The 15,781-nt window shown below is 47.7% G+C and overlaps 1 protein-coding gene across 3 annotated transcripts in view; it reads right to left on the reverse strand.

The window, feature by feature from the left end:
• The window catches only part of LOC144718967 (protein Aster-C-like), a 30,629-nt gene that overhangs the window by 2,529 nt on the left and 12,319 nt on the right, over nt 1–15,781 (reverse strand). For all 3 annotated transcript variants that reach the window (XM_078594616.1, XM_078594615.1, XM_078594614.1), the window contains exons 3-17: nt 14,888–14,972; nt 13,812–13,915; nt 12,874–12,969; nt 11,870–11,950; nt 8,967–9,052; nt 7,840–8,257; nt 6,714–6,852; nt 6,393–6,542; nt 6,064–6,185; nt 4,582–4,718; nt 3,171–3,274; nt 2,100–2,279; nt 1,616–1,667; nt 929–1,036; nt 117–231 (exon numbers count right to left, since the gene is read on the reverse strand). In XM_078594616.1, the coding sequence (XP_078450742.1) occupies nt 117–231; nt 929–1,036; nt 1,616–1,667; nt 2,100–2,279; nt 3,171–3,274; nt 4,582–4,718; nt 6,064–6,185; nt 6,393–6,542; nt 6,714–6,852; nt 7,840–8,257; nt 8,967–9,052; nt 11,870–11,950; nt 12,874–12,969; nt 13,812–13,915; nt 14,888–14,972 (1,977 nt within the window). The remainder of the gene's footprint in view (nt 1–116; nt 232–928; nt 1,037–1,615; nt 1,668–2,099; nt 2,280–3,170; nt 3,275–4,581; nt 4,719–6,063; nt 6,186–6,392; nt 6,543–6,713; nt 6,853–7,839; nt 8,258–8,966; nt 9,053–11,869; nt 11,951–12,873; nt 12,970–13,811; nt 13,916–14,887; nt 14,973–15,781) is intronic.

Below are 15,781 nucleotides of genomic sequence, written 5' to 3' on the forward strand. Positions count from 1 at the left end.
CATACAGACAAACCTGGCATTCACAATGGCACAGTTACAAATACAACTTGTGCACTAGCCACCTTTTACGGCTGTGTTCATGTTACATCAGGGCACGTGTGTTTGTGTTTGGTCACCTTGTCCAGTACGGCAAGGCTGGTTCTCAGGATTTCATTCCATTTCTGAACCTCGGCACGGCGGACCTTTCCTCGATGCAGCTCCAGCCAATCCCAGTCCACACTGCCAGCAGCACTGCACTCACAATCACAGCACATGGACACAATCGCACAACACATGGACACAATCGCACAACACATGGACACAATGAAACAATACATTGAAAGCACACAGACAATCACAAAAGCATTTGGAGACAGCACATAGACAATCACAGAGCACATGGACACACAGCACATTGACAAAATCACACAAGACATGGACACAGCACTTGGATACAAGAACATCAACCTGCACACACAAGGAGTTGCATTCAAATGCACAAATATAATTGTTTTTATATAGCACTGTACAGAAATAGCATTTATTTGGAGGGGCGGTCAGTTTTAGGCAGAGAAAGAAAATGAGAGTATTGAGACTGAATTTGAACAGGGGAAGGCAGTCAACAGCACAGATATCGGGGGAGGGGTGTTCCAAACAACAGGGGCAGCAGAAGAGAATGAGCGACTTTCCATTGGGCAAAGGTTGCCTGGGGTCTTCAATAGAAAGCCACGGTTGCTGGAAATGAGATGAGAGTGTGTAGAGGGAATTAAGAGTGAGATGAGAGGGGAGGGGATAAGCAGGGGCAAGTCCACGGAGGAGCTTGAAAGACGGTTAGTACGATCTTGAAATTAATCCAGGACTGGACGTTGGATCCAGTGGAGGGAATGGAGTATTATTGCGATGTGGTCTAGTGCCGTAAGCCCGCACAGGAAGTGTGTGCTGCACGTACCTCTCCTGTGTGCCCAGGGCATGCCAAGCAGACAGACGGTGTGCGGTGTGCTCCAGTGCTCGGAGCTTGTAGAATAGCACGGCATTAAGGCACACCAGCATCAGCAGCCTGCACACCGTACACACGACATGCAAAACGCAGTCTGCTGCACCGTGACCATGACAAGCCGCCAGGGAAGCAACACTATACAGGCTGCACCACAATGTATGCAGAACCAGCACACAACACAAAGACACCACACATGAAGCACATTAGATCCTCCTCAAGACCTCACTTAATTGTGGTGGATAGTTTTTTTTGAACAGGTGGTATCATAATTAAGAGCGAAAATAGAATATAATTTACAGCCCTTTGTCATTTCACTACTGGATGAAGGTCTTCCGATACTGTATCGGTCATGAGGGTTGTTTTATCGTACTTCACCATGTAAGTCAGTGCAGAGATGTAAGAGAGAAACCCAAGACAGGTTCAGATATAACTCGCCACTCTTGTTGTTAGCTCTGGTCTGAACCTGAATTCAGGCCACTGGGTTTATAAAACAGTGCGTTAACCACTGAACCACTGCTCTTCCATGCGGCATATACTGAAATAATGTTACTGGGGTCATGGTGCAAATTGTTGCGTGTAAACTGGAGTGACAACACTGGTCTTGTAAGCTGTGATGGGTTCATGCTGATGATTACTTACACAACTGCTACGACGAAAAGCAGACGCGATATCCCAGTGTCGGCACCAACACCTATGGACAGACACATTGCGCATCACACCGCACCACACCACAACAAGATCCACAACGTGCCACACCCACACAATACCGTCTGTTAGCGACAATAGACAAAACAAAAAATGCGCCACGTCTTGGTGCAGATGTTTTGAGCAATCCAATGTTGATATGTGGACAGTGGGTTATAGTACAGTGTAAGGATTCTTTATTGCATAAGGCCAGATTGACAACAACTCAGAGGTTTAAGTCCGGATCAGTAAATGAAATTGATTTAGTTAATGTGCAGTCGACGGTTTTCAATGTGTCTGTTGGTTCTCGGAGTTCACAGGTGGATCGCTATGTTGTCCATGGACAGCTCAGTGTCTACTGGGATTTCTTTCAATCTCCGCTTGTCAACGTTGTGGAGGGGAATGTGGTGCCCGGTGCGTACGACCAGCGCATCGTTACCGGCGGCCTTGCCGCGGTCCCCATGGCTGGCGCGTGGTGCGGCGTGGTGTACGTTGTTGGAAGTGGCGCCACCATCCCCGGCTCCGCGGGCGTCCCGACGCCGGCTCTGTGTGCGCTGTCTCAGCTCAGTTGGGTGCGGCTGCGCGTGCCTGCTGGCCTCCTCACGCAACAACTCCGAATCTACAAAGACAAAGATGCCCCGTATAACCTTAGCAGACTGTTGGGGAAAATGCTGCTAAGCGAGCACCTATGAAGGCCGGCACGGCACACGAGGGATTGGGTGGCCAGCATCATGCCCGGCCGCCTTTGTATCATTTTAGGCTGAGTCGACCTAGGTCAGGTCCAGGACCAGTTCAGATAATCGTTACTGCTGTTGGCCCTGAGCAGAAATCAAACCCGGGTCGCCGGGTTCATAGCGCAAGACGCTAACCGCTACACAGTGGAATAGCGTAAGTCCGTCCAGGTATTTGTCCACCGCAGAACTAATGCCGTGCTGCTGATGTTACTATGCATGCAGATGATGCAGCAATGCAAAAAATAGCATGCACACAAATTGATAAATACATGCACACTTATCCAGCACTCGAAGGCTCCATCTCGTTGGACGCCATTTAATTAACCGTGTCATTATCCCTGCCTAGCCCTACCTGACCCCAAGATGACCCCAAGCTGACCGCTACCTGACCCCAAGCTGGATTAAGATATTCTGAGCTCAGCATAGCACAGTTTGGCTCCAGTTTAGTTTAGTAAATATAAAGTGGAAAACGACCCATACCATGATATCCCAACACTGGCTGGGCACGAATGTGCCAGTGATCACACATGTAACCCTAGCAGACTGTTGGGGTAAGGCGATTAAAAAACGTGCATTCACGTATATATGCACAAAGGCAAATATTCACCCTGTATATTCTGCACAGGCTTTCGAGGCAATGTCCTCATGGGAAGCATTATGTGAGAGATGGAGCCTCGCTTGCAAACACCCTGCCCACATGGCACCGATCACACCACAACTCACACACACACATACACCGAGGTCCACGCCGCCGCGCCACACCCAGAAGTACGCACCAAGGAGAGCGAAGTACTCAGCGAGGCCGGTGGAAGAGCTCTTGTCAATGAGCGCCTTCACCGGACCCCAGGGTTGCTTACGGAAGCACACCTCCCATGAGATCCTGCACACACACATACACACACGTTCACAATGTAGCCCACGTAACCCTTGCAAAAGAGGAAATGCTGTTTCACGTGTCTCAATGGGTTCATTTCATCTCTTGGTTAGCTGAAGGTTAAGTTTCAAGCAACACTCACAATTGTGTAAGAGGCACACCGCCTTTGTGCATTTTGGAAAAAAACACCAGCGCTGAAGTGCATCGTGATCGTCTTATCTTCGATCACCATCAATGCACTGCACAAAGACGGAGTGCATTTTGTACACGTTTCTGTGTGTTGTTTTGAACTTGTGGTTTTTCCGGCCTGCACTATTATTCTGGTCATCTCGGCATTGACATATTTGTTTCAATAGAGCATACAATAACAACAACACATCACAACGACCTTGCTGCTGAGCAGCACACACCCACAGCAATAGCCACTGACATTTAGAGATGTCACCACAGCAAATGTGCTGCACTTTGAGGGCACGTGAAGTATAGAAGGCTCGTTGGCAGGTCACGGGGCAAGCCCAAGTGTTACGGGTGAAGTGTTAAGATCCCCACTGTACCACACATAGCACCCACAGCACGCACTCATAGCACGCACTGCACCACGCACCGTCTCCAATTAAAATGTTGCAACTCCCTCACGGGGTTACAAATAGGACTCCATTCCCATAATCTACGCACAAAACCAGAGACATTTTCTAAAACGTAAAATGTACAACCCTTTTGGCAAGCCACTGCTGGTTGAAGGCCTCCCATGTCAGTCATGGGAGTTGTCAGACCGTATTTCACCTAGCTGGTAGGTGCAGTTGAAAAAATGGGTGAGCAGGACCAGTTCAAATGCACATCTGACCCGCCCTGACTGGACAACTGTGCAAAAGAGCTTCATAGCTCATCAGATTCTTCCAGTCTAAATTAAGAGTCTGATTCTGCTAAGTCATAGAAACCAGCCAATGTAACGCTCCCCCAGTTTACTCTGCCACTACTATCAGAACGGATATAGTACCGAGCCCTTGTTAACCCAGGACAGCCTCACCAGTCTCGTGACTTTCTCCGAGGGTCCTGCCAAGTTTACACAGTGGGAGCGATGATTGCTTTGTATATTCCAATTGAGTAATTTGCGGTAGTAATATTTTTATTTTGGCAAAGTCGGACCACGACTAAGCCAGCACACAATAACCTGCTCTTGTGAAAGACGTCACAGGATCTTTAGCTTCCACTGTGAAGCAGCAGACGGAAGGCCCCTCTTCCAGCAGCAGATTGATCACTTATGATGATGATGATGATAAAGGGACAGTGTGAATAATGGTAGCCACGGTTACCGCAGACGGGTGGTGTGGCTGCTGAGTCTCTGCAGGAGGAAGTGGTTGCGGTTGAAGAAGTACTCGCTGTAAGGGACATCGTGAGTGGCCACCTCTGAGACCACCACTAACCAATCGGATGACTCCTTGTTCATAATCTGCCGCATGAAAAAACACATTTTAATAACGTTCTGGGACACAGGACTCCACTTTTTTGTCCCACATGGCCTCTCGGGCTGTTTGGGAGCCCTGGAGGTTGAACAGTTCCCAATAGAAATATGAAGGTAATGTTAAATAATAATATACAGCCCTTTTGAATTACAGCTTTCGTGACTGCAGGGATTCATATTCTTGGTTCTTTCGGTAAAGTCACCCAGAAGGGAAACAATAAAATAAAAAAATTGTCACGACGTTTCGACTGCAACACAAGCATTCATCTTGCTGTGTTTTTCACACCTGATGATGATTGCTTGTGTTGCAGTCGAAACGTCGTGAGAATTTTATTGTTTTATATTTTTATTATTTTATTGTTTCCCTTCTACGTGACTTTCCCGAAAGAACCAAGAATATACAGCCATTTGTCAATACACTGCTGCTTGGAGGTTTGGCGTTTGCTTGGATCGGTAACTAGCCAGTGGAAAGCCACCTGCATAGTGAGGGCCCTGTGCTGACATGGCTCGAACATGCCAGTGGAAAAGGGGAAAGGCTGAGCCCATCCAGGTCCAGGTGTGTCCAATGAGAGCCACACATTAAACCAGAGCAGCAGAACCAGACTCATAGAGCCCAGTGGAATACATCCCAGTCAGGCTTGACTCTACATTACGCTGCCCTTGTAAATGTACAGCCATGTTATCAATCTGCTGCTGAATGAGGGCATTCAAGCCATGTGGGTCATGGGGATTGTTTGAGTACACTGAACCATGTGTAGATTAGTGAAGGGGGGAGTGGTGGACACACCAGGACAGGTTAATATATTTTGGCTAACCATCGAATAAAGACGGTCACTGCATCGTGCACTTTCAGATGCGCTTCTGCTGCTGTCTAAAACGCTCTTCCTTCCAATATTAGGAAGCCACTGGAGCTATGCACTTTTAAATCTAGACTGAAAACTTATTTAGTTAGAGCTGCTTTTTGTGTTTAGTTTGTTGTCCTTCCTCCGCACCCCAGATCAGTATGGTTAGTTACATACGGTGCGACAGAAGTTCAACATACGTACTCATCACGGATGTTTGTCGTGGCCAGGATAGACCCGAGTCGAACTAATGCACCACCACTCCCATCCCAGAGGTCATATATTAAGGCTAATATCAATTTGTTTTGTAACAATTTTGTCTCGCATTGAAGTGGGGTATGGGGCATTAGCAATGATATCTGTTGTCGCTATCGTGCCATTTTTCCATACCATGCCACCCGTGCTCTGCGCACATGCCGTGCCATGCGCGTCGCGTACGTTGCTTGCCAAGCTTTGCCACGAGTGCTGTGCGCCATCGCGCAACATCTCACCTGCACCTCGGTGGCAGTCGAGGATTTGGGAGTAAAGGGTCCGCCATTGAGGTTGATGGTGTAGGTGAGAGAGCGCTGCTCAGTGCCAGGCTTGGTCTGCTCCCATGGTTTACACACCACGTCTAGAAGGGGTACCACAAAAGTTAAAGTTTATTTTGTTGAAGCATGTGAGAACACAGGAGACCAGGATAGTCACGGCGAACACCGTACACTCCGCCATGCACAACACAGTGTATATACCCGATTATAAAACAAGATATAATTCAGTGCATGCTGTGTGTGCCATGTGTCCATGCTGTCAGTCTCGAGTGAATTGCTGTGTCGGATACCAGTGATTTTACGAGCCAGGAGGAAGCGCCGCATGAACAAGGAGTCGGAGAACAGCAGCTTTTCGAGTTTCTCCATTCCTACGCACACCTCGCGGTCGATGCACACCTGGCCCGGTGGCAACGTATGGGGCTTTCTGTCCACACCATCACCTGCACATATCCAATGCACATCCCATAGGCACTCCAAGATTCTCCAAATAGCAACCATACTACCCACACACACACACACCAGATACCGTGCCAACCACATACACCATACACTATGCCATCGACACAACAGGCCTCATGCCAGGCACCACGTTCCCCAGGTAGCTGAATCACCTGCAGGGGTACCCTCAGAGGCATCGCTGTCGTCCGTGGAAGGATTTGTTCCGGGGCCCAGCTCAGGGGAGGGATAATCCCGCCTCTGTGGTTCAGGGGTCGTTCCTCTTCCCAACATTGACATGGCCAGGCCATCCACCTGCACACCATCACAAGCACCAGAACCTCAAGCCATGGCTGCACTCATTATTTTGGGAATCATCAGTGCAATAAAGCCATCACTGCCTACTGCTGCCCTGTGTCTCAGGGGCTGTGTAGACAGCCCCCCACTGATCACTGTGGGGACAATTTGGCACTGCCTAAGGGCGATAATAAACAAATTACTGTAAAAGACATTGTTTCGTATAAATTATTTTTGTTGCTATTGTTACTTTGCACATTCCGTCCACCCTGCAATGTCCTGCACTGCCGCCACTGCCGACGGTCTTGGGGGTGGTTGCCCGTGTAACAGAGCTGCTTAGCTCAATAGGGCATTACCAGCTGATATAATAAAGTCTGCGTCTGTAACTCATCACTATTATCTGATGAGTTTCTCATCATTTACATAAAATGCTAGGATTGCATTAAAGTTAGAATTGGCTGAAAGTTTAAATACTTGCCTACATTTACACAATGCCATTACATGTGCAATAGGACCTTCACCAGAATTTCTCAACCCCGAGTCAGAAATGAAAAAGTACGACGCAATGGCAAGAGAAAAATTGGAACAGCAAAAAATTTAAACGAGTGTTTGTTTTGTTAACCAAGTTAAAACGCAAAGATTCTGCAGAATGACCCAATGAGCCAGGTAATCAAAACAACGATCCCCTGTATAGCTCGCAGGCTTCTGGGGAAAGTGCAGTTAATGAGCATCGATAAAGGCTAGCATAGAGCACGAAAGGGTTGTGTGGCCAGAACCACGTGCCATCACTTTAGTTTCCCCAGGGCTGACGTCCATACATCGCACTTGGTAAGCATTTAAGCCTGATTTAATCTACAGCAGGCAAAAGGACCGATTCAGATATTACTTGCCAATGATGGCCGCAGGTCAGAATCGAACTCGGGTTGCCGGATTCATAGCGGTACGGTGCACTCATCACGATACCACCAGTCTGCCCGTCAGGTCACTCACACACGCTCTCTCTACCTGCGAGAGATCTCCTCTGCTGCCGTGTGGAGAGGTGGACGCCAGGTGGGTTGGTGGCGCTCGTGGAGATCCCATGCTGATGTCTGGCGTGGCAGCCCTGTCGGGCGTGCGCGTCCCGTGTGGAGCGTGCGCAGAGGAGCTCGGCGTGCTCGGGGTGACCGCGGCGCGGGCAGAGCGTGAGCTGCCGGGCGTGTGAGGGGTGTGCGGTGTGTCGGCCGTGTGGGGTGTGTGGGGAGTGTTGGGAGTGTGGGGTGTGCGTGGAGATACTGCGATTTGCAAGGGCTGCCCGTTGTCGGGGCTGCGGGGTGAGCGTACGGTGACCGGCGCTAGCGCGGTGCGTGTGGTTTCGCCCGTGCGAGGAGTGCGTGGACTCAGTTCAGGGGCTGAATTTGAGGCTTCCTCGGCTTCATCGCCAACACTACACAAAAAAGACAAAGATCCCCCGTATAGCCTTCAACAGACTTTTGGGGCATGTGTTGGAAAGCGAGCACTTATTGTCGGATTTGTAGTGAAATGTTAACGCTACACACATGCACATGAATTCCCCATGGTTACCATCAAAATCATCATCACAATTATCATCATCTCCCACACCACCAGTACGAGGGTGCACCTTGAATTTAACTCCAGATGGCCAGCGCATTTAGAAGTAGGCTGTCATTTGAAGTGCACAGACATAATTTTGATGACCAGCCAACTCTATAAGTGTACTTATAATTGCTGTCATTAAAGCTGGGCTAGCCATGAGCCTGACATTTAGCATGACCACAAGTCAAATTGGAATTCAAACTCTACAGCCCTTTGTCAATCCACTCCTGGACGAGGGGCTCTCTCTACCGTGCGCAGCAAAGATGTGAGAGCATAGAAGTATGGTACAACAATGGAATTTGCGGCAATGTCCTCTACTGCCGACAAGGTAGCCCTGTAAGTTATAACACCTGTTATGCATGCCAGTCACCCAATCCGAGAATTATCCAGGCTCAAGGCTGCTTAGCTTCCAGAACTGGTGACATCAGGAGCTTCTGGGTGATTTGGTCACAAGCAACAGGACTTGCCTGAAGCTGATTGAATGTGAATGTGTGTATGGCTGCGTGGGTAAGTGTGTGGGTTTGTGTGTTTGCACGCACGCGTGTTCATCTCCTTCCGAGTGTAGCGTTGAGTCACTTCCGTACGCCTGTTGCACATACTGCAAGAACTCCCGACTATCCAGTGTCTGATCGCAAACATACACACAACACACACCAGTACACCTTAGCCTATCTTCACATTGCACTCATTTAAGTTTATTTTGAATTATTACATGAATATTCCCCAAGTGAGGTTAACAGTTTGATCCGTCAGGTCGCCCTAGTTATTCCTGGCGGTGTATTAACAGTACAGATACATTTAGTGATAGGTTTTTACCCTTTCAACTGGTACAAAAACTGACACCTTTATACAAGGCATCATGTTTGCAATAACCACAACACAAGCAGTCAAAATGCAAACAAAAAGAAACAACTCTGATAATGATATGCACTGTCCATATCATTATCAGAGTTATTTTTCTTTGTTTGCATTTCTGATAATGATAATGATATGCACTGTCCATATCATTATCATTATCAGAGTTGTTTCTTTTTGTTTGCATTTTGACTGCTTGTGTTGTGGTTATTGCAAACATGATGCCTTGTATAAAGGTGTCAGTTTTTGTACCAGTTGAAAGGGTAAAACCCTATCAGTATATTTTGCCACTGGTAAATGAGGTCTCAGTGTACAGATACATGTCGTGTGCTTCACAGTGGACGTTACATTTCTCATGACGTCATTCACAATGAGGAGACCATTGTGTTCGAGTTTGTTTGATTTGCTACACAGATGATCCCGTTTAACCAGCTTCCAGGCTAGTTTATAAGGGAGGTCCGTGGTGCGTGAACACAGCAGGAAAATAAACAAAAGCCAAAAACATTAATATTGCAGAAAAAGGCATCATCGTCCATATTTGCCAAATTTAAAAAATTACACGGAATTTGCTCAATGTGGATTACACATTGCTTGCAACTGGAAGACTATATTAATCTGTGAAGTATTTTGCCTTCGTTATGTTTGTGAATTGTGAGAATTGTGCGAATACCAAATGTACAACATTATCATTCAATGTATGTAGCTTCTTATGATAATTACCATCTCAAAGTACTTTAGAAGTTTAAATTTTATTTTGCTTCAACAGGTGAGAACTCAAGAGACCAGGATAGCCTCATTTGCCAGAGTGACATGGGGTGTTAGTATGTCAGTAGGGGGCGATGACTGCTACGAGTAATTTGCGGTGTCATTCTCGAATTTGGCAAATTTGGCCCCTGATGCCGGCCCACAATGGCCCGCCTTGAAATAGGCAATTTCGTCAGGGGAAGCAGCCGGCACATAGAATTATTATTGTTGTGACACTGCAGTAATAACTAGGGTGGCTACCACATTCAAACCGTGAACCTCTGCAAAAGGTGCCAACGCGCTGCCACTGAGCCGTGTCACCAGCCCCAAATCGCAATACAAGAGTAAGGTTCCACATGAAGTGAGGTTGAAGTACAAATTATGAACAATAATTATTTTAAATATCTATAAACTAGTCAAATTTAAATTTTGACTTTAAACTTTCGTGACTGCAGGAATTCATATTCTATGGTTCATTCGGTAAAGTCACGTAGAAAAATATTAACAATTAAATAATAAAAATAAAGATAATAAAAAATATCACGACGTATCGATCGCAACACAAGCAATCGTCATCAGGAAAAATGTTTTGTTATAATTCTTTCTATCTACGTGACTTTACCGAAAGAACCATAACATAGTCAAATTTACACAAGAAATTAAGTAACTAAACAATACAGATTTCCAAAGAAGTTTTTACAGTATGAACATTTGCACAGTACATTCCACACCACCAACAGCAGGGTTGTATGCACATTACATCAAGCCCAGGTTGCCACCTGCCTACGTCCTGGTCAGTAGACCAGTACAGCAACATCCATTGTTGTATTGTACTTCTATGCTTCCACATATATGCTCCCCACGCTCACTAACTTACACTGACCAGCACGGTGAAGTATGGTCATATAACCCTCGCAATCTGCACAGGCATAATGGGGGCCCTTATCCAGGTCTGTACAACTACACTCGTGTGTACACTCAGACACACCAAGTCATGCACAACGATTACACGAACATTTGCACACTTCATTACAGACGGCCACACAACACAAAGATACATCAAGCCTACCCACACAGCTTGCACATCTATAAATCATAACCACAAGGAAGGTTGACCTTGTGATGCCCAGCCGCGTGGCATGCGCACCCCAACACGACATTTGACTGCGCTGCACGACACCTCCACACAACACAATGTACTTCATACAGCAGTGGGTAGACAATGGCTGATGATGATACGAAACACACCAATGTGACATTTACATTTGCCCAAACTTACACCAAGGCTGCCATCTATAGCTTCAAGGTCAACAAACTATGGATAATGCTGATGATGCTGCTATATCTCGCCATTACTGCACAGCATGTTAATCGATCACTGCAGAATTAAGCTTTAAGTGGTTGAGACTAACGAAAGAATGGCAGCCAAAATAGAGAACACACCCACGGGGATGTCGACCGCGGATTGATGGAGCGACAGAATGATGAATTCAGCTCGTGTGCTGGAACTAGCTGGGATTGTTTCTATGCAAGACTGTGAGAGGCGGCAATGTCTTGGAGAGGCTGTCATGTGATAGTGGACAGATCATGGTTTATTATGATTATAATGCCGCTTTGTGTGTTTAGTTTGTTGCCCATTCCCCTCGCACCTCTAATTATCATGGTTGGCTATGTACGATGCTAAAGAAGTGCAACATACATACATACAATGCTCGCATTGAAATTACTTATCCAATGGGGCTGTAAACATTCTATACAGTGATGTGTGAATAAACAGGTCTTATAACAGGAAGTATGGTGCATGTTGCAAGAAAAGCAGTGCTTTAGTCATGAAGTGCGTTACCTTGTCAAGCAGGGAGTTCTGCCAGAGCCGGAAGATCATGAGGAACGCTCTGTCCCTTGCACCCAACGACGAGAAGAAATACTGCGCCCGCAGTCACACGAAAATCGCACCACACCACATGTGCCGAACCGCACACAGCAACGAGATGCATTGCGCACATCGCTCTCACCAACCACACAGTACGAACGTGCACCTCGCTTGGTACAGACGCAGTGTTGACATCACCACCTGTTTACCGGCACACAACGCTTTTTGTCGGAGTGTACGGCTATACATGTGCTTTCTTTTGGTGTGTAGTCAGGTCGTGTCCAGGCATGTACCAGCTTACCCAATTGCTCAGTGAACCAGAGAATTCAAAAATTTATGTTTATAATTTTTACTGTCGAGTTTATATTGTTTCCCAATTACCGTTTCATTAATATCATTGTTTTCCCACTCATTTAGCTTGCATTTGACATTAGGATAATATTTGCAAGTAACGTGATGCTATATACATATACCTTAATACTGGCTGGCATCTCAGTTTGCCTGCGTGCTGCATTCCCATTGTGTAGGAATCTTCACCAACCTGCCGTGACTCGGGTGGTGAACCGTGATGAAACAACCCCACAGTCAACGCGCCTAAAATGCGCCACCCCTCACCCCCACCACAGGCCCTCAGCGGTTCTGGATCCACGAGCCCTGGTGTTGGCCAGTATGGTGAAGGGCCCCCCCCCCCTCACCCTTCACCCACCCGCAATGACCAGTATGGAGAATTATGGTCAAACAACCCCCACGATTGGGGAAAACCCTTAATTCAGCAGTAGACTGTCAAAGGGTTGTAAATAGCTGTTGTTGTGATGATATTCGGTGTGATGGGCAGTATTGTGGAGTGATACGTTACAGCAGAGTGCATCGCAAGCGCGACCGCTGTGACGTGGTGTAGTGATGTGGGGCTGTGACGTAGTACTCACTGGGGGGTGTAGTGATGTGTGATGCTGCAGGCTGGTGGGGATAATGCTCACCTTTTCATTCTGCGTGCACACCTGAATGGCATTGGGAATGACCCTCGCTGTCTTTTCCTTCGTCACCGCAGTAATCTCCTTCATCTGAATTGTCAACTGCAATACACAGCACACCACAACAAACCGGGTGGAACACATCACGTGCTTCACCCCGATACCGCACACAAAGACCCCCCCCCCCCCCCCCCCGTATAGCCTTAATAAACTTTTGGGCCAGGTGCTGTTAGCGAGCGCCTATGAAGGCCGACACGGCACACGAGGGGGTGGGTGGCCAGCACCACGATCCGGCCGTCATTGTCTCCCGAATACCAATGTTTATACATCGGACCAGGTACTCATTTGAGGCTGAGTTGGCCTACGGCAGGCCCCGGACCAGTTCAGATAATCGTCACTGGTGACACGGGTCGCCAGTCCACTGCGCCACCATTCCCCACACCCACACATGGTAGTTTTTAGTACTTGTTCCGATTTTTGTTTGCTTCATTGCTGTGATTTAGTTTTTCTCGTCAATTTGGTGACCCAGGCCTAATCGGAGGTGCGGGGGAAGGACAACAAACTAAACACAAATGCAATTATAAAGAAGTGAGTTTTAAATTTAGATTAAAAAATGCATAGCTCTAGTGGTTTTTTAATATCAGAAGAACGTTCCAGTAATAAAATCACCTGGTGATACCACGTTACCTTTGGTGCGCAAACAAAATTAACAAATAAAAAAACTCAAACCGCTCAATAACAGTGGCCTGAAAATGGAAAATATACAAATTTGCTACTTTTCAGGCAATGGCCCTTCTTCAAAGTGCAAGTTTATTTCGCCTAACCCAAAAATCAATAATGGCCTTAATAGTGCTGTCTGTTTGGTGCTGGCTGCTTGGCGTTTCAGCCCTTTGGGCCTATGCTCAGCAACCGTGAACAAAAAACACTTCGACAATCACGCGCACCAGCGTTTCCCAGTGGAAGATGTTGGAGTGGAAGCAGATCCATCCCTCGGAGAGGTAGAGACGTCCGTGAACAAGTATGTCTCTCTGCAGCGCGCACGAGTAGTCTAGGAGACGTGCGCAGCGAGCGACATAAACACAATTAGTGTGGGGGGGCAGCACGCTCGCATGTACCCCCGGCACACAGCTCAGGTACCCATAGGAACGCAGTGCACAGTGTGGGAAGCACACAAACCACACGCAAGCAATCTCATGTGCACATGCAGCATCGCAGTCTGTAAGCGGCAACACACACACAATACTACCGAATTAATTAATATAACAGCGACAGAGTTCAAACAACACGATACAATGCACAGCGTACACAGCATGTGTTTCCAAAAACGTGCACACAGTAAAAATGACAGAGCACACACAGCACACAACAGCGTATTCAGTACATACATTCACCACAGCAGTGCACACGATCTCCTGCACGCCATACAAGAGTACGTACATCACATACCGTGATAGGCACATCTCCACCGGCAGTGTTGACAACTCAAGTAGGTGTGTAGTACAGCTGCCGCCGCACACGTGCTTGTGTATTCACGTGAAGTGTTTGTGTTTAGGTGCAACGTCCATTCCTACAGGTGTGTGCAAGCTCATGCACATTTTGGCGTAAATGCAAAAAACAAAGATCCCTCGTATAGCCTGATCAGATTGTTGGAGAAAGTGCTGTTCGCGAATACCTATGAAGGCAGGCATGGCACACGAGCGGGTGGGTGGCCAACACCATGCCCGGCCGCCTTTGTCTCCCCAGTTGTGATGCTTAGACACCACACCAAATACTCAATGAAGGCTGAGTCAACCGAGCGGAGACCCATAACCGGTTAAGATTATCATCACTGGTGGTCGCCGTGAACTGTAATTGAACTCAGGTCACTGGGTTTGTAGTACAGCGTGCAACCCACTACACCACTGCTTTCCTTTGTGAATGCCCACACACCCACACACACCGACGTTTCTGCTCGTGGCCTTGCATTGGCAGTACGGTTGTGCGAGCGTGTGCAGGTGCGTGTAACAGCAGAGCCTCGTACCCACGACGAGGTGTTCGCTCTCCGGCAGATGTTTAAAGATGCGTCGGAAGACATCATTTCTCTGCCGGTAGGGGGCACTCCCTCCCTACAAAGACAAAGATCCACCATGTAACCTCGTTCAAAAAACTTTTGGAGAACGTTACTTTGGCAAGCAACTACAAAGGCTGGAACGGCACACAAAGGGGGTTGGGGGTCAACACCACACCCGGCTGCCTAAGTCCCCCCAGTGCCGATGTTTACACACCACACCAGGTACTCTGTTAAGGCCAAGTCGAGCTAGGGGGGGCATGGGATCAAATATTCACCATTCATGCGCAGGCTCCGAACACACACATGCCTATCAGTTAGCACCTAACAAGTCTGGCACAGTCCCATGTGGCCTGGCTTAGCCAAACCCCGATTAGATGGCTATAGCCTGCACAAAAGACTTGGCAACGCTATGACTCCAGGGACATAACTAGCTCGATAAATTAATAAAGCTAGCTAGGTATAGAGCTCGCGACAGAGATATAGAGATAGCTATAGACTTGACAATAAACTTGGCATGAGCTCCCACACTCCCGTCAGCCACGCGGCTCGATGGGCCGCACCCTCCCCGTCCCTACTGTCCAGCGACCCGTTGGCAAGCAATTTAAACAAACACTCTCTTAGCGAACGTCCAAAGCAGGCATGCATTCCGAAGCTAACATCTATCCTTTATTTTCCGCCATGGCCATGAAGTTGTAACACAGCGAGGCATGGCACTGACCCCTTGCCACCACAACTAGTTCCGAGGGTGGCCCGGGTAAGAACGCAAGGCGCGGAATGAAATCCATGCTCAGCAGTCTCCTTGGTGTAGTCACCCAGGTCCGCTTGGTGCCGGGCTGGCCCGGTAAGTTGCCGCCGTAACGCCTG

This window comes from Lampetra planeri, chromosome 5 (genome assembly GCF_965212315.1).
Source record: "Lampetra planeri chromosome 5, kcLamPlan1.2.h2, whole genome shotgun sequence".
NCBI lineage: Eukaryota > Metazoa > Chordata > Hyperoartia > Petromyzontiformes > Petromyzontidae > Lampetra > Lampetra planeri.